This window comes from Leucopleurus acutus (genome assembly GCF_964270905.1).
Source record: "Leucopleurus acutus genome assembly, chromosome: X".
Classification (NCBI taxonomy): Eukaryota; Metazoa; Chordata; class Mammalia; order Artiodactyla; family Delphinidae; genus Leucopleurus; species Leucopleurus acutus.
The window spans coordinates 115,953,242-115,977,864 of NC_139148.1; the positions used below are offsets into that span (position 1 = coordinate 115,953,242).

Sequence of the window (24,623 nt, forward strand, 5' to 3'; positions counted from 1 at the left end):
GACATAAATCACAGCAAGATCCTTTTTGCCCCACCTCCTAGAGAAATGGAAATAAAAACAAAAATAAACAAATGGGGCCTAATGAAACTTAAAAGCTTTTGCGCAGCAAAGGAAACCATAAAGAAGACCAAAAGACAACCCTCAGAATGGGAGAAAATATTTGCAAATGAAGCAACTGACAAAGGATTAATCTCCAAAATTTATAAACAGCTCATGCAGCTCAATAACAAAAAAACAAACAACCCAATCCAAAAATGGGCAGAAGACCTAAATAGACATTTCTCCAAAGAAGATATACAGATGGCTAAGAGGCATATGAAAGGCTGCTCAACATCACTAATCATCAGAGAAATGCAAATCAAAACTACAATGAGGTATCACCTCACACCAGTCAGAATGGCCATCATCAAAAAAATCTAGAAATAATAAATGCTGGAGAGGGTGTGGAGGAAAGGGAACCCTCTTGCACTGTTGGTGGGAATGTAAATTGATACAGCCACTATGGAGAACAGTATGGAGGTTCCTTAAAAGTTAAAAATAGAACTACCATATGACCCAGCAATCCCACTACTGGGCATATACCCTGAGAAAACCATAATTCAAAAAGAGTCATGTACCACAATGTTCATTGCAACTCTATTTACAATAGCCAGGACATGGAAGCAACCTAAGTGTCCATCGACAGATGAATGGATAAAGAAAATACAATGGAATATTACTCAGCCATAAAAAGAAACAAAATTGAGTTATTTGTAGTGAGGTGGATGGACCTAGAGTCTGTCATACAGAGTGAAGTAAGTCAGAAAGAGAAACAGAAATACCGTATGCTAACACACATATATATGGAATCTAAAAAAATAAAATGGTTCTGAAGAACCTAGGGGCAGGACAGGCATAAAGACACAGATGTAGAGAATGGACCTGAGGACGCGGGGAGTGGGAAGGGTAAGCTGGGATGAAGTGAGAGAGAGGCATGGACATATATACACTACCAAATGTAAAATAAATAGCTAGTGGGAAGCAGCCGCATAGCACAGGGAGAGCAGCTCGGTGCTTTGTGACCACCTAGAGGGGTGGGACAGGGAGGGTGGGAGGGAGACGCAAGAAGGAGGGGATATGGGGACATATGTATACGTATAGCTGATTTACTTTGTTATAAAGCAGAAACTAACACACCATTGTAAAGCAATTATACTCCAATAAAGATGTTAAACAAAAGAAATGCCGATAAAATATGCAAATACATATGCAATACATAGACTATCTCCAGAAGAACCCACCAGAAGCTGATAACACTGGTTGCTTCTGAGGAAGGACCTTATGGGACTGGGAATCCAGGGTAGAAGGAAGACTGACTTTTCCCTCTATGCCCTTTTTATTCTTTGAATTTTTATGCTGAACTTGTATTACCTTTTCAAAAGGAGCATAATAAAATAAAATGCACATACCCTTTGACTCAACTATTTATCACTTCTAAGATTCTCTCCTGCAGAAATACTTACAGAAACAAAGATATTACTTGTATATACTAATAAAGTATAAGGAACCTAAATGACCATCAGTTAAGGATTAGTTAAATAAATTATGGAATGTTCATACATGGGAATACTATACAATTGCTAAAAATGAACCCATAAATCATCACCCAGGCTGACATAGAATATTCCAGAAATCCGGACGCATTCCCTAATGCCTGCATCCAGCCTTTCCCACCCTGTAAGTTACTACAAACTGAGTAAACCCATGTAACCATCACCCAGGTCACACAGAACACTCCAGAACACTTGAGGCGCCCCCTAATGCCCACTTCTAGCCGTTCGCCCCCTGTGAATGACCACAGCTGAATAAACCCATGTAACCATCATCCAGATCACACAGAACATTCCACAGACCATCCAGTTTGTAATAATTCATCAAGCTGTACACTTCTTTGTATGTATGTTATACTTCAATAAAAAGTGTGAAAATATGCATGTGTGTCTGTTATAAATATGTTCACATATATAGAGAAAAAGGTAATTAGGCATACAAATCAAACTATGGATGAAAAGGCTACGGGGGGAGGCATTTATTTACTTTGCATACTTCTATAAGGTTTAAACTTTATAATGAATTTTTCCCTTCACAATTTATAATTTTAAAATGAAGAAAAATAATGAAGAAAAACACTTTTAAAAAAGAAAATAATTTTAAACACTGCTATGAAATGTTAGTTTTGTCTTAGAGGAAGAAATATACAACATCAGGGTTTTAAATCCTAAAATTCTTGACCACTACCTACAACAGCCAGTCCCCCATCCTCCCAATCCAATCCCACAGGTCCTGGAGGGAGATAAATGTCTGAAGAATAGATTCAGACAAAGAAACACTTAACTAGCTCCGTCTTTCACCTCAGACTTCAGTGTAGTCACCGAAGGGATTAGACTAAAACTTCCTTTTGCCCAAACCGGGCAGGCCTCAGTGACCCAGACGACAAGCTTCTTTCTCTGAGGGCTACATTCTGACCTTAGCTTTGGAGCTCTCACCACTACTTTAGTCAGAAGAGATGGTTAAGGAAACAAACCGAAGGAAAACCACACCTAGGGAAGGCAAGAAACCATTTAGGGTGACTGATTGGTCCCAGTTTGCCCAGGATTTTCCTTGTGTTAGCACTGAAAGTCCCCAGAAAATCCTTCAGTTCCAAGCAAACCAGGACCTAGGAAATCAGGCCTCAAGTGCTTTTTAGGCCTCTTCTCCCTGAGCCCCAACCAAGTTCCCCTTTGATCTGCAAGGTGAGAGGGAGTGTCTTCTCCTCAGAAGCTAAAGGAGAGATGCCAGACTTCTCTTACCACACTTTATAGCAGAAGAGCTAGCAGAATCAGAATCCCAGAAAGAGGCTCCAAAGAGGCACCCCAAAGAGCATTTCACACAGATTCAACAGCTTTTAACCTCTTCATACCAACAATTCCACACATCATTGTGACCCAATCCAATCCACTCCTGGATCAAAGTTCTGATTTATATTTTACTTTGAAGATTTTGGCTATACCTAGCTAGCTATTACTCAGACTCCTGTTTACTGAAGATGTTTCTTTTAGTGAACTCACTTTTTCTTTGTTACATTTATCTTTAAAATACATCTTTAAAAATATTATTTTCTAAGTTTATTTTAACAGAACACTTCCCATCACTTTCATAAATGGAAAATTGGTATCACATGCCACAAACAGAAGGTACATATTAGGTACATATGAATAACTATTACCTAGACGGAGTACTCCTTGATGAAGATTCCTCATGCAAGTTTCCCTCAGGAATGCCTGGAACGCAAGAAGCTTGGTGCTCCTCCTAGAGGTCAGAGTGCGTGGTTAACACTGCTCTGGGAGTTTCTTCCAGCTCCTTCTATAGGTTAACCCTCCCCCGTGACTTTCTTTCAGCTCCCTCTACAGGTTGGAGTGATTATCTTTCAGCTCCCTCTGTGGGTTAGAGTGGGAGGAGGAGGGTTATTGTTCAACAAAATTTTATTGAGTGACTACTATGTTGTAGATACAGCACTGAGGATACAGGGGAGAACATGGGAACAATTTCGTATCGTAATTGAGCACGGATAGGGAAAGAAGGGAAAGACGAAGTTAGAAGATTTGGGCACAGACTGTACTGTCTCTATTTCCTAAACCCCTGTTTATTCAAGCCATTGCAATCTGACTTTTGTTCCTTCCACCTCACCAAAAGTACGCTCATGAAAGTCTCTAGGGGACTTCCTAATGATCGGATCCAATGGGAAGTTTTGCATCCTCATCTTAAGTGACCCTGGACACGGCTGCCTCCTTAGCTTTGCTGACAGCGTTAGCTGGTTTCTCCAAGGTTTTCTCCTATCCCTCTTGCCACCCCAGCTCTCCTTCAACCTGCCTCTTACATGTTGATGCTTGTCAGGATTTTGTCCTTAACCCTCTTCTCCATAAATCTCCCTTCTTACGTCTACACCCATAGCTCCCACCTACATAAGCTAAAGACTCCCAAATCCTGAAAGACCAGAGGTGCCTCTATTTCTCTCTCCAACCCCATTTCTCATGTTAGCAAATTACTTGTATGACTGTGAGAGTGCCTTGGTCTCTTCTTCCGGTATCCGATTTCCCTCTCACTTCTCCCTCCACCCGAGGTTTGTTCTTCGATTCAGCTTCAGCTTCCCAGTGTTCTGGGAAGGACTCCAGAAGCACAGCCTGGGTGCTCTCCCTTTGTGCTCCCAAAACACTAGAATTGGTGCTTCTAATGGTCAGCGTACCTCTGTTTATTTCACTAGGCTGGTCACCTTGAAGGTACTGACTGCATCTGCATTTACAGTTCCCAGCACAGGGCTCAATAAATACTTTTAAATTGATGAATATAAGAAATCCATGAGCTGTGAACAGGTAAACATGGAGGAAGAGAAGCTTGGGGATGGCTGGGGTGTGTGTGAGAAAGGGATATTTAAAACTTGAGTATTTAGAATACTATTCCCTTTCCCTTCCTCCTATGGAGGCAGCCAGGGCTGGAGGGGCCGAGGGGGCATTGATGTGTCAGGGTCAGAAATTGGTTATATACAGGAGAAATGAGCAATTGTATTGAGGATAAAGGGAAACAGGCTTGTCACTATCCGAGAATAGTTACAAATATGGATAGGACGGATGCTGGAATGAACTCAGTAGTGTTGAACTGGAATCAGAGATACTCATGGTCTTTAATAGATGATCAGATATACATATGTGTGTATATATAAATATACATTTACATGTATTTTCTGTGTTGAGAGGGCCTTTATTTATTAATATTATTATTTTTTCGGCCGTGCCACACAGCTTGCAAGATCTGTTCCCCGAACAGGGATTGAACCCAGGCCATGGCAGTGAAAGCCCAGAATCCTAACCACTAGGCCACCAGGGAAGTCCCGAGAGGGACTTTAAACCATAATGCTCAAGTAGCAGTGATTATACCTAGTGCCTATATTTTGGTAATTGTACCAAATACCATCCTCTATTAAAAGCAATCAAGGCTCCTTAGAGAAACAGCTGATCGCAGGGCTTGGGGCAAGGAAAGTATGAATCCGGGACATCTTATGCCAGAAAGTAAAACACTGCTCAAAAAATGATAGATTTGCCAAAAGGACACAGCAGCCAGCTTGGAGGGACTCTCACTGTCCATATCTGAGATGTGAATATCAAAAAAAAAAGGTCATGGTTATGAATAAAAACCCACTGACTAAAATAGGAGTCCACAAGGATCAAATAAATGGTGGAGAAGGGAAAGTTCTTCTTTACACTAGAATGCCAATTAATAGGTGTAGAAGGAATAAGGGAAGTAGAGAGTCACCATTGGGTAGTCATCATAACACTAGCAGGCAAGAAAGAGCAAAAGATACTAAAATTACTGGGGGAAAGTTTGATGAAAAACCAGGATATTTATAGTCTCAAAGTACTTCCACACAAAATATTTTACCCATTTCAGAGGGAAAACGCTAACTATGCAGTGGAGAAACACAGCAGACACCTCCTTAACCAAAGGATCAAGGGTCACCAGTAATAGGACGAAGTGGTACCATGTGCCTCTTGCAATGAGATGTTGAGAACACAACACCACTTCTGTGGTATTTCTGCCCAAAATGCATAACCTGAATTTAGTAACGAGGAAATATCAGTCAAATCTAAATTGAAGGACATTTTTCAAAATAACTGGCTAGTAGTTCTCAAAACTATGAGGATCACAAAAGACAAGGAAAGACTGGGGGATTTCCAGGTTGAGGGAGACTAAAGACACATAATGAGTAAGTGTAACACATAATCCTGGATGGAATCCTGGGCCGGAAGGAAACTTTTTTCCCTCTTGCTAAAAGAGCCTTATTGGCACCACAGGCAAAATATGAACGGGGTCTGTACACTAGGTGGGATAGTTTTGTATCAAGGTTAATTTCCTGATTTTGATAGCTGCAATGTGGTCATGTAGAAATGTCCTTGTCTTTAGGAAATTTACACTGAAGCACTTAAGAGTAATGGGGTATCATGTCTGTATCTTATTCTCAGATGGTTCAGAAAAAATGTGACACACACATACAAATATACACAGACACATACATACATACAAGCGAGTGGGAGGGATGGTGAACTAATGTGGTTAAATATCAACAACTGAGGAACCTGGGTGAAAAATATATGGGAGTTCTTTGGGCTATTCTTGCAACTTTTCTCTAAGTGTGAAATAAGATAGTTCATGTATTTTTTAAATACTGAAGAGTGAGTGTTTAAAGCCTGAGTCATGCATGAAAGGCTTTTATTTTTTGCCTGTCTACCCACCCCCCCACCTTGCTCCAAAAACAATTTAGAGTCTTATGAATATGTAAAAAAAACCCACAAGATACAATAAATCCAAAACAAGTAAGAAATATGTGTAGCCTTGGCAAGAACCTTGTAAATTGTCAAATTCTACAAAATGCTCGTGAAAATTTGACAGATTATGTGGAGAGCTTTCTCTTTGTTTTGGGAAACAACCCAAACTTCAAAACAGCTATTAGTTCTTTTGTGTTCCCCATATCCTTTTATTCAAAACTTGACTGCAATTAGACACAGAGAATGCAATACTGGGATATGGATAGGCTTAAAAATTTTACAGAATTTTATGCATGTGTACACACTTTATTAAGGTTGCATTCTAAGATATACACAAGGTCAGCAGTTCACAAAACTTATTATTATTCCAAAAGCAGTTATCATGAAACACAGTGATTATATGTCAGTCAAGCAAAAAGAGCATCTAGTAAATTTTCTTATCATATCATCTCTTATACTTGTTTCCAAATAGAAGCCTGAAACAGGATATCATATTAGAATAGGAAGAGAGAATTTTACTTTATAATGATCACTTTTCAAATATTAGACTTTATATAAAAATAAAGGAGTACTGTCAACAAAGCTCACCTGAAGGTTAGCATCTCTATCTTTTACGTAATCCGAAACAACCCCTGCACAAACTTAACTTTCTAGTCACTTTAAACAATAAAAATGAACCTTGGCTTAAACAGTAAAGTCAGTTACCTTGCCTCCTAGTTCTCATAATAGAGGAACAACTGCATTTTCCTGTCCCAATTCTACCCCACCGCTGAATTTCAAAAATAAATTTAAATATCATTACATTCTAAAGGTTATGTCTTAAGAGTCCTAAATTAGAGCCAAAAAATGATGGCCAAAAGTGTCCCTTTAAGGCAAAGAAGACAGTAGAGAGCTGGTGGATAAATACCCTACAGGAGAAAACCATCTCTCAGTATTATATAGGCAGAGACTTTTAACATGGTTCTTTCACAAACAGAATAAATACACTGCATACCACTGATGTAATTTTTCTTTAAAATGACATACTAGAGAACAATCTTCATAGTATATACATTCATGTTAGGTTTGAAGGATTATGGACTTTGCACAGGTAAAAGCCAATATGAGAAATAAAGCCACTAATGGCCATTATGGCAGTTATCACAATTTAAAATAAACAACACAGCTGATGCTACAACAGAACTACTTACTGCAAGCTAAGTGATGCTCCCTTATAATTCAGAGAGAATAGGTTTCCCTTCAAGCCCTACAGTATTACTAGTCTGTGGGTACCCTCAAAGCACATCATCTTCCTTTAAAATTCAACGACCTTTGCCTTCAAAAGACACAAATGCAGTAGTTTTCATTTCTTACATTCATTTAAAAATGGAATATTATGGTCCTAGCAGGCAAATTTGCATGTTAAATACAGACAATCCAACCACGATGTCTGAACATTAAAAGAGATCTATCACAACAGACATTTTGCACACAGTTTTAAATAATAAATAACACGGCAATAGATTACACTCAGGTTTTTAAAATAGCTCTATCGGGATTTTCCTCTTTTAAATGTTAAATAACTTATGGTACCGCAGACTTACTATCATGTACACTGTTGACAGCTCAAACAGCTTCTTAAAAGCAGAATGCACAATGACATTGACTTTGGCAGCTCCGAAAAGCTTCCTCATAGATATTAAACTGCGCTTCCCATAAGGCAGCACGTATAAGAACTGGACTCTGATTCTGGGGGCAACACAATAACCAAAATACAGTCGACAACACCACTCACCACACAACAAAACAAACAACTCCAATGACGAAAAAGTAATCAGAAAGAAGCAGCAATCAAAACGGTATGTGGCAATCAGACACATAAAGCCCGTTTTCTACCCTACCTTATGATATACATCTTTACAGCATGACACTGAACCCCAAGGCCCCTCAGGCCTCATTACACCACCCAAGACAAGCTGTCAAGCTCCGTGTACACTTTTCTACACAGTGGTTTGTGTGTAAATAACATTATTCATTCATTTGTAGATGCTCCACACATCTGGTCAAGGCAGGAATTTCTTCTCCTTGATAACACCACCTAGAAACATTAACAATATTTTATATATTCCTTAGGGCAACAGGTTTGAGGAGAACAATATCAACTGGGGTAGCTTAGTCATAAGAAGCTGTGGTGACTAATCCCGGCATCCTGTTAAGTCCGTTTACATTCTCAGCACTAAAATCAATCCTTGCATCCTACACTCCGACAGCAAAGAAGCAATATGCACAGTAATGAAAGCAACGACATGTTTTTTCCCCTTTGTGAGAAATGGCAAGGAAGCGGCTCAAACAGGAAAGGGAAACAAAATAATGTACTTTAAGCTGATGCAGAAAAATAAAAATTTATATCAAAAGCAACTCATCTAATATTGTGAGATAAAGAGATTTGAGACTTATGTAGTCAACAGAGAACAACAACAACAAAAATCTCTCAAGCAAGAGAATTTCTGATCAACTCTAGCTGTCATGACACTGCTGGGAAAAAGAACCATTGTTGAAGATACATATTAGTGCTTTCCTTAAATGTATAGACTCTAAAATACGTGCTCTTTGAAGCACTGAGAAAAATATATATATATATATGTACTCTAAGCAATCAAAAATGAGTATTTGAGATTACATTACTAGCTCAAAATGAGATCAGCAAAAAGAGACCTAAGTAAGGTTACTACACTCATAAAATCAAACTTTAGAGAAGTGCCAAAAAAGAACGGCATCAAAATGGTTTAGATCAGTAACACTTTAATCCTCATTATGGATCAAAGTTCCCTGTGTTCCTCCCTGAATGTTTTCTGCAGGAAACAGCAGTTAGAACACTGAATCAGAAATGGGTAAGTCACTTGGGTGAGAGATCATCCATCAAGATGAACGGAGAGCATGAATTGGAGCATGCTACTGGAGCCTCTGCGGTTGTGCTGCCTTTAGCCAGTGAGTCTGAGGACAAGCCACTGCGGCTACTACTGCCATCCAAAATATCTGAACTGAGGACAAAGCAAAAAGAATTATAAGCAGATGCATCTATCAGGGTAAAGGCAAACATAACATGCAATGACATGGTTTCAAGAACTCACGGATCAGTACGGCATTGGTAAATCATAAAAAGCATAAAAGCAACAGCAAAACTAGAGGATGTACTATATTCAGATACCTGGGAGAGGACAATGTTAGAGAAATCCCAAGTTAAGACACGCAAGGTTCTGTATCATTTGGGTGCTCTCCTAGAGGCACCAGAAGGTCCAACATACCAGTAAGTGTTCCTCTTGACATGTCATGGTTTCCGTGAGGGAGTTCCCCTACCTTCCGCTCAAGCGATTTCTACCCTTATATTTCTCTTCTTTAAAAAATTGTTTTTATTTTTATACTTCTCTTCTTACCTTCAGCCTTCGAGTAAGAGGAGTGGTTACTCGTTGAGGTACCCTGGACTGTCGGAAGTATTCTAGCAAGTATACTGCTTCATGGTCCTTCCATTCCAGAACAGTCTTTCAACTGCTCTAGACTTTATCACTTCCCCACTCCCAAGAGCCCTTCGACTCAAATACACATTTTTTTCTAATTTCCTCCATTATTTGCCTTTTACGTTCTTCTCATTTTATGAATTTCTTAGACTATTTCCTTTCCTATTGCTTTCAAAACTCAAAGGTCTCCCTCCTATTTCTAAAAGACTTGTTTCTTTGATCCCTTCAGTTAACTTCCAGTCAAGCTTCTAATAGGAATGCTCTATATCCACAGACCCAATACCCTCACAGCCCATTTGCTTCTTGAATCCTGACAACTGGCTTGTGCTCCTGTCCTTCCACTAAGACTCCTGATCTGGTCATCAAGAGCGTCTAGAACCCAGCCTGGGGATACCTGACCCATCCAGCCCAGGCTCCCAGGGCTCCCAACAATCAAGCCAGCCTGCCTCATGAATCTGGCTACAGACTTTAGCGTTCACAATTGCCAGCCTTCACAATGTGACATGAGGCTGCCTTCCTGGCTACGATACCCATCAATACAACGTGTAAGCTCTGTGCTGTATATTTGGCCCGAATTCACTCATTCAGTCATTACATTTCTTCTAATATTTACTGAGTACCTGCCAAGCGCAGAATGTACGCCAGCTATTAGAAATACAATGGTATATAAGACAGACATGATCCCTGCCCTCATCTAATTTACAGTATAGTACAGGAGACAGACAGTTATATAATCATGCTAATAAGTATATAATTATAATTTGTGATCAAAGAAGTAAAGATATAAGGGACTCTGAGAGTATATAACATGGGTGACCTGATCTAATTTGGAGGAATACGGAGGAACAAGGCTCCCCCAAAGTGATATTTGAGCAGTTGTCTGAAAGATGAGTAGGCCTTAACTGGGTAAAGCTGGGGAAGAAGCAAGGTTATTTCTAGGAGCCAAAACCAGGCTAGTATGGCTATAGCACAGGGAGCAAGGAGAACATGATGAGAGAAAGCTGGCGAGGGAGTCAGGTAGTTTTAGGATCTACACAGACATACTTTTTTATTTTTGAAAAGGAAACAAAGCATAGAATTGGAGAAGGACTTGTGAATCAGCAAATATAGGTTCTAGTTTAAGTTTGATCACTAGCTCCTTTGCAAAAGCTCATCCTGGTCTAAACTGCCCTGAAACTCAATATTATGTCTTTAATATTATCGTTTTTATGAATTTCCAAGTTAATATATTTCCACTGTTAAGCAACCTATGATACATTTGGAAGTTTCTGGGCTCTGTACCACCCTTAATAAAATGTAACTTCCCCCAACCCAGCTTCTCTACTCTTATATTTCTTCAAAATGTCATTTCTTTCTTTTGCCTGTGGATTGTTTTCAGATGGAAACAGAATACAAATAGGCTTTGGAAAAGTAAAAATATCGGGTTGGCCAAAAGGTTCGTTCGTTTTTTCCCATAAGATGGCTCTAGTAGCGCTTAGTCATCTTTAACTTCATTCGAAACAATTTTGTTAGACTGTGTTGTGACAGCTGTCGTATCAGCGTGCATTTAAAAAATATCAAAATTGGTGAATTTTTGTGTAGCCATTTTAATATTGAAGATGGAAGAAAATAGCAACATTTTCGGCATATTATGCTTTATTATGTCAAGAAAGGTTAAAAACACAACTGAAACACACAAAAAAAGATTTGTGCAGCGTATAGAGAAGGTGCTGTGACTGATCAAACGTGTCAAAAGTGGTTTGCAAAGTTTTGTGCTGGAGATTTCTCGCTGGCCGATGCTCCACAGTCGGGTAGACCAGTTGACGTTGATAGTGATCAAATCAAGACATTAATTGAGAACAATTAATGTTATACCACGCGGGAGATAGCCGACGTACTCAAAATATCCAAATCAAGCGTTGAAAATCATTTGCACCAGCTTGGTTACGTTCATCACTTTGATGTTTGGGTTCCACGTAAGTTAAGCAAAAAAAAAAAAAAAAAAACACCAAAAAACCAGTATTTCTGCATGCGATTCTCTATTTAAATGTTCTGTTTTTAAAACAAATTGTGTCGGGCAATGAAAAGTGGGTACTGTACAATAATGTGGAACAGAAGAGATCGTGGGGCGAGCGAAATGAACCACCACCAACCACTTCAAAGGCCAGTCTCCATCCAAAGAACGTGATGGTGTGCATATGGTGGGATTGGAAGGGAGTCCTCTATCATCAGCTCCTTCTGGAAAACCAAACGATTAATTCCAACAAGTACCGCTCCCAATTAGACCAACTGAAAGCAGCACTTGACAAAAAGCATCCAGAATCAGTCAACAGAAAACGCATCATCTTCCATCAGGATAACGCAGGACCGCATGTTTCTTTGACGACCAGGTAAAAACTGTTACAGCTTGGCTGGGAAGTTCTGATTCATCCGCCGTATTCACCAGACATTGCACCTTCGGAGTTCCATTGATTTCTGTCTTTACAAAATTCTCTTAATGGAAAAAATTTCAATTTCCTGGAAGAATGTAAAAGGCACCTGGAACAGTGCTTTGCACAAAAAGATAAAAAGTTTTGGGTAAATGAAATTATGAAGTTGCCTGAAAAATGGCAGAAGGTAGTGGAACAAAACAGTGAATATGTTGTTCAATAATGTTCTTGGTGAAAATGAAAAATGTGTCTTTTAGTTTTACTTAAAAACCGAAGGAACATTTTGGCCAACCCAATAAAAATGGAAACAGTATATTTCCCAATCCTCCTACTCTATACTTTCTGCTGTCAAATGCATCATTAATAATACCACTTATAAGTAAGAAGTTTGGAAAATTTAGCTGGCTCTGGTATTTTTTCAACCAAATGGCAAAATGGGTCTAAAATATGAATTATTCAAAGTACTGAAAGAAAGTTGCACAGATTATCTAAGACGTTGGAAAATCAAAAGACCTTTATATTTGCCTTTGGAACATATGTGATTTTCCTCCTGCAGCATTTTGCCTAGACTAATACTAAAATGAATTTACTTTCCTAAAGCACATATTGGCTGGGAAGCCGAAGGACACGCTCTCTGCTACTTGGCAGGAAGAAACAGGCTTAGATTAAAATTTGGCCACCAAACAGATAATCTGAATATAAATACTTTCTTATTCCAACCAGACTTATGGTGAGCCCTGGGTTAAAAGATTCCATTTGCCATAAAACCTGCTTGCTTAGGTGAATCCTGTATTCATTCAAAAACATAGAAAGTGACTCGCCATGAAATCTGTCGTCTAATGCTGTTGATTACCTTAAAGAAATAAGCTAATGGGGAAGTTACCAAGAAAAAAAAATGAGTCTGAACATTTCACTTCATGTATTTTTTCAAGAATATATTTTTTTCAAGAATTTCTTCTCAATTATTAACTGTAAACATATATAATTGTGTTTCATTGACAGAAAAATAGCATACTTGCATTTAGTCTCCAGTGCAATTTAAATTCAGAGCCTGGTAAACCTTTAACCAGGTATTTTCACTAAACTAAAATCTAGTTTCTGTTCTAATTAATCTGGCACTACTATACTTGGTCCTGGAAGCAGTGACTACAGGTCACAAATTACCCACTGTTAATATACCCACAAGCAAGACTTAACGTGATTTTGTAATTCCAGAGAGATCACTGTACAAAAGTGATTTTCACTGTGTCTGCTATTAAACCTTCTACCAGGGCTTCTAAAAGCAACAAAGCGTGGTCCAATTTAAGTTTCTCTCTTTTTTTCTTTCCTAGTTTAAGCTCTGATGGAGGTGCTAATGAGCCTTAGACTAGTGGCCCAAAGCCAAACAATAGCAGGAAAGCAAAGGACCTAGACAATTCAAATTGGACACAGGAGTACGTGAAACAAAAGTAAACTAATTCATTTCAGCCACTGACTATACCAATTGAGGCAGTATTTGAACCACACCACCAAAAATACTTATGACAGCTAAAGTAGTGCCCTCTGTCTAAAAAAACTAAGGGAGAAAGTATAAGGGAATCATTAAAACATTCAGTGATAAAGTAACAACAAAATTAGGTTGTCCAGTGTGACTCACGCTATCACGCATCTGGTGGAGCCACTCTTGTGCCTTGTCCAGTCAGTAAATTGGGTTCTATCAGATAAATGCCAGGCAGGTAAATGCGCTAGAAATCAGCCGCAGCCCTATCAGTCCCAGCACAGATTTTAGTATAAGGTAAGACTACAGGGCATCCCCCTACCCCTTGGTGTGGGTTAAACTGGTCCATAGGGTTTGTTCTCTACTCTCTACTATCTTACCTTACGAAGACCCAGCATTATCTTGCTGTATAACCTCTAGGTTTTTAAAATCACATAGTTAAATATGATCAGTTCCACTGTCACTTTGGGGATAGGAGTTTTAAAGTATCAGCACATAGGGATGTAACGTACAACATGATCAAGATAATGAACATGGCTATATGTTATAAATGAAAGTTATTAAGAAAGTCAAATCCTAAGAGGTCTCATCACAAGGAAACAATTCTTTTTCTATTTCTTTAATTTGGTATCTACATGAGATGATGGACGTTCACTAAACTTATTGTGGCCGTCATTTCATGACGTACGTGAGTCACATCATTATGCTGCACACCTTGAACTTATACAGTGCTGTATGTCAACTATACTCAGTAAAACTGGAAGAAAAAAATTTTAATTAAAAATACTACTCTTTAATCACCAGAAAAAAAAGTATCAGCACAGAAGTCTAAGCTGCTCACACAAACATCTTCAAGTATATGTGAACATTTCTGTCATAATAAATAATGATTACCTTATTCTTTGTACATGTAACATATTCATGATAAAATTTTCTTGCCATGACACATACATTAAAAAAAATGTTAAAAATCACTAAGATAAATCTAGTGTAAAATGTTAAAATAAAACCATAAAGGTTAAGTCAGCAGTCCTGTTAACACTAAGGCACTGGGCAGGAAATTTCACGGAAGACTTTTTCCTTTTCTGTAGGAGAAACAGACTATCACTTAATCTTCACTACATGGCTAGCAGCCCTGAAAACTCCTTTATTTTATATGCCACAGATAGCCTTATTCCTAAAAGAATGAGGAGCAGAACAAGAGTTCCCAGCATGAAGAAAAGAATGAAAGCGCCATGTAAAGGTGTACTTCCGAGCTATGGTCAAACTCCTGATGTTCATAAGGACTAAATGCAGAATGACGTAATTCCTACCTTGTGGTTAACAAAGGTCCCCAGATTTGCTTGGCAAGAAAAAGAATTCTTAGTAAAAAATAGGTTTATAGGGCTTCCCTGGTGGCACGGGTTCAAGCCCTGGTCCAGGAGGATCCCACAAGCCGTGCAGCAACTAAGCCTGTGCGCCAAAACTACTGGGCCTGCGCTCTAGAGCCCGCGTGCCTAGAGCCCATGCTCCGCAACGAGAGAGGTTGCCGCGATGAGAAGCCCACGCACCACAATGAAGAGTAGCCCCCGCTTGCCACAACTGGAGAAAGCCAGCGCACAGCAATGAAGACCCAACAAAGCCAAAAATAAATAAATGAAATAAACAAACAAACAAAAAAGATTCAATCACTAAAAAAAAAAAAAGAAATAGGTTTATGAAAAGGAGGCCTACTATTCCTTTGCATAGCAGTTGGCACACCGGACACAAACTCCATATGGGTCAATACTCAAACTTCACATTTATTGATAATTTATACTTCAAAGATGCAAGCTTTTAAAGATCATTATCTAGTATATAAACTTTAAAGTTTTAAAACCCATCTCTTCTTTATGGAGTGGGGCAGGGAACAAACTATAATGATTGAAATGATGAGATAATACCTACTGATGATCTGACACCTTTTCTCTCCCTAAAATGTATAAAAATGGTTTCCTTAGTTATCGAGTAGATTGTTATCCTTGGCAACAGGTAGCTCCTGTCTCTGTCCCCATTTCTAAGAATATGGATCTCTGATCAATGAAGCTGCTTTTAAGAGATAGGAAAAAAAGTTTCTGCAAAAGCAGAATCCAATTTTACGTATCATGAATAACTCATATTTAAATTCTGTTCATTGTAAGACATAAATGTCAGCAATCTTAGTACACAAGGTGTTCCAAGAGTCTTATTGCGATTGTCAGCTTTGACAGCGTCAGAAGTCCAGATGCTCCAAACTTACTAAAAACATCGCTTGAAAGTTTAATCACCTAAATATCTTTGATACTGAGTTTTGTGAATTTTGAGTAGTAAGTTTCTTCTTAATATATTACTTGAGCCATATGTTGGCTTGTTAGCGCTCTATGGGCAGCCACGAATAAAGCCAATCTCTCCAGTGTGAGGCGACACTTTCTGTGTTTACAGATCAGAAGTGCCCTTCATCCCCAGTGTTGGTGCTCCCAGGGCTCCCACAGCCAGTCACATGTCTACGGAGAATGGAGGTGGTGGCAATAGAAATAGAAGCCTCATGGGAGTTCCCTGGTGGCCTAGTGGTTAGAATTCTGGGCTTTCACTGCCGTGGCCTGGGTTCAACCCCTGGTCAGGGAACTGAGATTCTGCAAGCCATGTGGCACGGCCAAAAAAAAAAAAAAAAAATAGAAGCCTCACAACAGCTACCATCACAGACAGCTTAGGTTGTGCTGCTCAGAGGAGTAAACGTCTGAACAAGGGGAGAGGGCCCTTGGTAAATGCCATATATTCTCTGTGCTTCCTTACTTATTAGTGTGAACCTGTTTCATAGCGTCAAGCACAGTCAGCCTACAGCAATATTAAAAAAAAAATCACCTCACCCTGTATGTTTTTAGCTTGGCGAATGCTTTCATATCATTTAACATGAACTTGGTTACTTGGTTAGTAACTGCGTAAGGAAATCTATTTATAATGTCATGTGCCTATATTAAAACACACTTTACCATAAAAGTGATATGCAGTTTCCACTCAGTATAGAGTTTCACCCACTAGTCCTCTTGACAGGCTTTAGAAGTTTTCTCTTTGCAATCATCTACATACCTGGAAAGACATTCTGTACCAAATTTAGCACATTGAGCTAACAAGGACAGACAGGGATGAAAGAGAAGAGAGACTGTGGGGCTGAAAATAGCCAGAACCATCTAAAAGGCATCTGTTCCAAGGTTAGAATGGTACTGATCAACGAGTCTAATGAGCTAGAATAATCTGTGACTTCTTGGGTCAACTAGAAGTAGAGGTTACCTTGGAAAAACAATGAATAAGTGATTTGGAAAGAAGGAATCGTCAGTCTGTATAACTTATAAGTGGCTTACAGGATTCTTCCATTTAGAGAGCACCATCTTTTTTATTTTAAAGTGAACACCCTCTGGGGTTCTTAAAAAAAAAAAAAAGAACCTTAGCCATAAAATTCAGGGAACAAAAAGTTCTGCAAGGCACTACACAATTGCATCCAGAACATGGGTGCTCAGTAAGTTGACTGAAACGTACTGAAAGATTTCAAAATATCACCTGGCCACTGCTATTATCCCTTTCTCTTCCTTCCTATAAGTATGTTGGCATCCAAGTACTCAACTCATCCAAGTACTCAAATTTGGGTACAGGAAAAGAAGTTAACTTTCGCACAAAAACATGAAAGGGCCTTAAGTTAGACATCTAAACTCGGATGAGTAAGACTAAAAGACTAAAAAAAAAGTTATGTGAACAGACCACAGGAATCTGCAAGTGTTACTATTTAAACGAAACCTTAGTTACTATTGTGACGAAACACCCCAAAATTTTCAAAAAGATTTTATAACAACAGATAGTGCTATTTAGAAAATGCCATGCTTAAGAGAATGCTGGTGTTCTCTGCTAAGTTAAAAGGATATAATACAAAATGCAGGCAGAGCAGCTACAATCAAGGCATATTACCCAGGGCAACCCAGAAGCTCCTTCTCATGCCATCCAGCTGTTGACACTCTCCCACACTATTAGCACCTACTGAGAGGCTGACCTAACAGGAGCTAGGCATGAAGGTGAAGGTGCCAAAAAGATACACGCACTTCCAAAGGAAGTCCTGGTGACTTTCAAACGACCTGGTTTCTCACACTGTCTACATCTCCATGGAGATTTCACCTCTAGGGAGCATGGATAAAAAGTTGAATATGTTTTAAATGATCCCAATATACTTTTGCTGCGGTTCTTTTCAAATACATCATTCCCTAGTATCCTTTGGATTTTATTTCATTTTTTACCATGAACTGAGATCAGACAATTGTGCAGCCTCCGGAGACAGCATAGTGGTAGTGCCTTGGAAGAGCCTCTTGGGCTGGCTTTCGGTCTCCATTTCACCTAAAACAGAAAGAGATGATGCTACCATAAAGCAATTTTACAGATACAGGCTTGCTGCTAAAATGGGGTGATCTTTGTTTAAACAAAGATCGGAATACTTCAAACTGTTACTTGAAAGCTATTTTCCCATGTGCTTTAATGTAGAAGAAATATACTGCCACATAAACTCAACTAAAAAGTCAGCAGCCGGGGCTTCCCTGGTGGCGCAGTGGTTGAGAGTCCACCTGCCGATGCAGGGGACACGGGTTCGTGCCCTGGTCCGGGAAGATCCCACATGCCGCGGAGCGGCTAGGCCCGTGAGCCATGGCCGCTGAGCCTGCGCGTCCAGAGCCTGTGCTCCGCAACGGGAGAGGCCACAACAGTGAGAGGCCCATGTACCGCAAAAAAAAAAGTCAGCAGCCCGAAAAATACCTTCTCATTTATTGTATGTAGTCTGCTGCCCATATAGTCAGGTTCTTTAATAGAAAAGTAGAACACTGATTGCATTAGGCAAAATGAATCAAGGCTAATAACTACAGCATAAATAAAGTATCCCCCAAGAGCTGAAGCTCACGGTGAATACTAATTTATGCTAGATGATTAGTAAAGACTCTTGATTTTATATATTTTAATGTCAGAACATTTCCTGAGTTGAAGTCAAACGGATTCAAAGGCATGCAGTCTGATAAAGAGCATATAAATCAAAGGTTGCTTTAGGCTACTTAGTGAAAATGAAGATTAGAAAATATAAGTTTGAAAGCACATCTGTAACTGAAAGCAATTATTAATTAATTCACAAAATTGATGTTGTACTGGCTACTTCAATCCTACAGATTTTCTCAGAACTGGGAATGGAAAAACTTTGCATCAGAAGAAATAATGCTTAACATTTTGCCACTGAGAGTGCACAGACTAACAACCCTAAATTAGACAGAAAAGCCCCTTTCCAAATAAGCTATGATTTAAAACATGCACATACCTTGGTTTCAAAGCTCTTTATCTGAGCTTTAAAACTGAACGTTAAAGACAATTTAATTCATGGGCCTATCTACACTCCATTAAGAAATGAGCAACCATGAACTTAAACCTCTACAAGATTCTTATGATGGAAAAAGATCAAGGAAGAACAAATGCAACATTCATTTTTCCCCATATTATTAATTAATTCATATTATCTTTCCTCTGGAGTTATTCTGAAAATTACTGCAATTCAAGAAAGGTTATGTTTTCATTTGCTTTTTTCCATGCTTTAACATGCGGCTTTTCAAAGCTGCTGCCGGGCTTTCAACACCTCATTAGCAAAAGACTTTAGCCCTTTTTAGCAAGGAATCCCTCCATCTGCTGGTATATTTTGGAATAGCTTTGAAACTGAACAACCATATTACATTCCATCAACTTCCTACAACATATTTAAAATTAATACTAATAACTATACTAGCTTTAATTTCCAAGTTTTATTTTCACATAATAGCTCCTGAGAAGGTTCTTCAGATTGTAAATAATTCCTTGCAGCATTAAGGAAAAAGACTATTAGTTTATAAAATAAAATTTATTCACTAAATACAAATATTGTCACTGTATCAGCATCTATTCCCCACAGCACACCATCTTTAATTTTAAGTTGTCTGAAATATAGCACTTTTTGAATCTGTGTATGATGCTACACCACTGGAAAGTCTTCGCCGAAGCTGCAAGTATCTGTTTACCTAACATTAGAAGAGTTGATTTGTTTACTAGCTTCAGAGGTGATCTGCACAAAAAAAACCACTTACTGAATTGCTTTTTTAAAATGATCATTAAAACTCTCATTTAAAATGACATCCAACACTTGTAATCATGTGGTCATATCCCCAGGAATAATGACTAAACCCATGTTAAATTTCTTTGCCTTTTTTTTAATAGACTCCATTGGGTGCCCTCTATAAACATCTAAAACTAGCACTGAGTGAGATCACTTTCGTTCAGTGCTTTGTGGTTTAAAATAAGGTAATTAAGAGAGCACCCCTTGGGAGTTTGGGGTTAGTAGATGCAAACTATTACACATAGAATGGATAAACAACAAGGTCCTACTGTAGAGCACAGGGAACTATATTCATTATCCTGGGATAAATCATAATGGAAAAGAATATAAAAAAAGAATGTCTGTCTGTGTATAACTGAGTCACTTTGCTGTACAGCAGAGATTGGCACAGCATTGTAAATCAACTCTACTTCAATAAGAACATTAATTTAAAAAAAAGTGTATTTCTTATAAACCACACACACAAAAAAGAGTACCCTATCATATCAAAAACCCTATAGAGACTCAAATGGGAGGCATCATTTGGTGGTGACTTATATTTGAGCATACAGCATGTGTATGGACTTATTTTCTATGACATTAACACATATTTCTGCAATGTATCAACTTATATCTCTTTTATATTCAGATCACTGAGAGGCAAAATTTCTGGAATATATATTGATATTATGAATATCTGAATAAGATTCAGTTATGAAGTATAAAAAAATATAGACAGTATCAAATAACTAATTCCCAGAATTTAGAATCAGTAAAGCATACATTGGAAAGAATATTTCACTATTTCTTTAGAAGAAAGGAGTCATGCCTTGAACTCATTTCAGACAGAAATGCTAATTTGTAACTCAAGCTGGACTATGTTTAATAGCAGAAGGGGGATGACACATACCTTTTCTTTTAAGAGGACCAAGAACACTGGGCCTAATGCACTTGACTGGACTCTGGCTTCTCCTGCTTTAAAGAATAAACAAACAGGATGACATTAAAGTACTTTTGGCAAATCAATAAAATTGATGGATACATAGGGAGAAATGGACAACGTCTGTGTTGTAGGTTGAGTACGTGATCTGACCTGGCATATGACAATCTGGAATAACATGGCATTTTAAGCTATTCTAAAAACTTGTTTTCTGGGCTTCCCTGGTGGTGCAGTGGTTGAGAGTCTGCCTGCCGATGCAGGGGACACGGGTTCGTGCCCCGGTCCGGGAAGATCCCACATGCCACGGAGCGGCTGGGCCCGTGAGCCATGGCCGCTGAGCCTGCGCGGCCGGAGCCTGTGCTCCGCAACGGGAGAGGCCACAACAGTGAGACGCCGCATACAGAAAAAAAAAAAAACAAAACTCGTTTTCTAAGACAAAATATCCACAATAGTTTAAAAAAAAAAAAGATAAACCTTATTAATAAGTTGTTTGGGATTTTGACTGGTCTACAATTAAAAAATTTTTTTTCCTTATCCTTATAAAGAATATATTTTCAAGTGTGTGTGTCCCCTCTGAACATAAACTGGCATAAGTCTCAAAAAAATAAATATGGTAAAATGTTAATGGTAGAATAGATAGGTGGTAGGTATATGGATGTTCACTGTGAAATTCTTTCAGTTTTGCTGTTTGAAAATTTCCATAATAAAATGTTGGGGGAAAAGTTCACCAAAGAGACAAATTTAATGAACAGCCTTTCAACCACATTTAAAAAGCAGGTTTACTTACCTGGAAAAGCGTCTTGGACTAGGAACGGGACTTGGTGGTAGCCCACTGCTGCTCACAAACATTTGTAAGGATGGTGAAAAACACTGCTAGGGAAAAACATATTAAAATACTTCTAGTGCTCCAGTTTTCAAAAGGTTCTTATCAAAATGACAACAACAGCATCCTTAGAATTGCTTACCTGTCTGTCTCTCATACATGTTTATAAGAGAATACATAGATAGATAGATAGACAGATGGATAGATTGATAGATTTTTTTCAAATGACTACTATAGACTTTTATTAATTTTCCTTCCAGTCATTGAATTCATCAAAATTGATGTGTGTGTGTGTGTGTGTGTGTGTGTGTGTGTGTGTGTGTGTGTGTATTTTAGAGAGTAAACAGGTCAGTGTGTGAAAGAGAGTTAATATCTTGTCAATGAACCTACCTTTCCAAATCCTCTGGTGGGTGATGGTGCTGGAGAAACCGGAGTGAAGTCAATCCTTTTAGGAGAATATAATTTCTCTGGCTTGTCAAAATCACTATCACTCTGTAAATAGAAAGTGTTAGTTCCTCATAATTCACAACTCAACACATCACAGTTCTTCTTTACTACACAAATAGGCCTACATTTTTAGAGCAGAAATGTATAGACTCTAAAAAGTTGCAATCTCATATTCTGGTGGGAAAGCAGAGATCAAAAACACTGAATTCAAATGTGGAAACAGGAGGGCAAGAGGTAAATGAAAAAAATGAATGAAGCCAATGAACGATACAGCGGGTTCTAGAAAATAAAAAACAAGCAGATATGTGAAAACTTTACCAGGCTCAAGCTCTCATCCCATGATTGGCTTATCTGCATTGCAGTTTGCACTTCTCTAAAACAGACAAAAATGAATGGCCATTAGTGCTCATAAACAAGACATACCTTTGGCCACACCCTGTTCTTGTGAGGCACTAACCTTTCATGTGCAGTTTCTCTGTTCATCATATCCATGCCTTCCTCCTGCAAAGGCAAACATGTGCTGAAAACATAAAATTTAACCACACAGTTCTCTATTTCAAAGAAAATGAAAAGGACTTTTCTGCCTCATTTGACATCATCACAGTACACCGGGACTGACATTTTAAGACTGTCACCTGTGCCACATCTGTATTTTATCTGCCCACTCAGAAGAATTTGAACCTGTCCACAACTAACCAGAGTGGCAGCCTGACTCATTTTTAATATCTAAATCTGCAAAATGAAAATAAAATCAAAATGTAAAATGCAGAAAATTACAGATCTGAGCCAGTAAGTAAAATTTACCCTTTTGATTTGAAGCAGTCTGCTGCTAGGAATCCGATTAGGTGAGGGTGACAGCAACTGGAAAGAAGAAGTAAACATTTACTATTTTCTGAATCACAAAGCAGCGGCCTGCTGTCAGTGCCAGTGTACAACCTCTTCCTAGATAATTTTTCATATTCTTCTTAGAAATCGAGCTCTTTAAATCACTGAACATTAATGCACTAGAGAGGCAGTACATTCAGGGTTTTTTTTGATCACAATGTAATTGATAAAGAAATTTGGTTACAAGAATTATGACTGATTATAATTTTAACCCTTGAAAACCTTCATCTCTGGCAAAAGCCAAGAAGCAAGTAATTGTGCATTTCCTGGTTGGAAAACAATGCTTTAGTCTTCCTCTCCTAAGCAGGCAAAGGTAAGTAAACTGAGAGCCATTCAGCAACTAACGTTTCAACATTTTATCCTATTTGAAATGACCCATGAGTACATTCAGTCTTTAGAAAGTACACCAGGTGTCCAACCTCAAAGCACCATCTGTCGCTAGACAGGCACTGACTTTAACATTTTTCCCAAAATGAATGCAGAGCCGTGTATGTTTATGTAAAAAAAGACTCCAGGTCTTAGAAATAGCCATTACCCCACTTATCTAAAATAAGGAACTCTATACGAAGGGAAAGCAAAAACACTGATTCTATTCATTTTTATTACCAATGCACTGACGGAGGAAGACAAGCAAATAAGCCCAATATAATATATTGTCTATGATTAATGTTTATCGAAAACACTTTAAAACTGCAATAAGGAGATTTTACTTGCGTGATCTAAGTCAATTCTAAAATTCGATCACTAATGCTATCACCACAAAGCTTACTAGTTCAGAAAAAAATCAATGTAGAGGCAAGGTGCATTTTTAAGATAACTGTTGCTTTCCCTTAGATCATTTTTTAATAACGCAAAGATGAAATGACTTGGGGGCCAAATTATGTTCCTTCAAAATCATCATAATCTGATCATGAAATGTAAGGTACAATTTATATCAACATCTTACTCAGTTGCTGGTTGGCGGGGGGGGGAGAGTCTATAGCCATAATGTAAACAACTGCTATTTATTCCATGATGAAATGAAAATGAATCTGTAATACTATAAAACCAAATATGACAATTATCCTGCTACAAGAGACCCTATCCTATTCAAACTTTAAAAAATACTCATGTAGTGAGCAGTATAAAATGGTGATGATAAACTGCTCTAAGGTTTTTAGGCAAAAGCTAATTCTGGTGAAATTTTTTTAAAGTTATCCACTAAAATAAGATTTTACCTCAAAAGAGATCCCTTCATTTCCCACCCTTTTCTTTTACTTCTTCCTCTCCTAGGCTTTGAAACAAGAAAAACTTTACCAGTAAATTCCTTTCCAAAAGTATTTTTTTCCATTATGAAAGTAATATATGTTTGCTGGTGAACTCTTGATAAGGTCATTTGAAAAATGCTAAGCTACTAGGCAAGTAAATAAGGCAGGAAAGACTCCATCAGGATACTGTGGCAGAGAGCATGAACATGTCAGTCAGGGAACAAAAGAAACCCCAAAGGCAACGAAATAATCAGGAAAGCCAAAGTACGGATTGCCAGAAGCTGACTGTGGAGAAAGCCACAAGCTTAGATGGTACATCTATATCACCCACAACTCGTCGATTTGAGACAGAACTGGAGAGTAGACCCGCAGGAGGGACAGAGAACAGCAGAGCTGTGTCCAGTACCAGCAACAAGAGCAATGGATGGGCTGAG

General features: G+C 38.4%; 1 protein-coding gene across 6 annotated transcripts in view; it reads right to left on the bottom strand.

Moving 5' to 3' along the window:
- Positions 1–24,623, bottom strand: part of PABIR2 (PABIR family member 2) — a gene marked incomplete at its 5' end in the record, with an annotated part of 79,449 nt that overhangs the window by 50,084 nt on the left and 4,742 nt on the right. Inside the window, 8 exons of one of the 6 annotated variants that reach the window (XM_082865434.1) lie at positions 3,245–3,327; positions 17,992–18,088; positions 20,758–20,822; positions 21,575–21,660; positions 22,001–22,102; positions 22,376–22,430; positions 22,515–22,558; positions 22,862–22,918. In XM_082865434.1, coding sequence (XP_082721560.1) covers positions 3,245–3,327; positions 17,992–18,088; positions 20,758–20,822; positions 21,575–21,660; positions 22,001–22,102; positions 22,376–22,430; positions 22,515–22,558; positions 22,862–22,918 — 589 coding nt within the window. Of the gene's footprint in view, positions 1–3,244; positions 3,328–6,632; positions 9,356–17,991; positions 18,089–20,757; positions 20,823–21,574; positions 21,661–22,000; positions 22,103–22,375; positions 22,431–22,514; positions 22,559–22,861; positions 22,919–24,623 lie in introns of those variants that run through there. The other 5 variants (XM_082865433.1, XM_082865436.1, XM_082865432.1 and 2 more) reach the window with 5 other exon arrangements.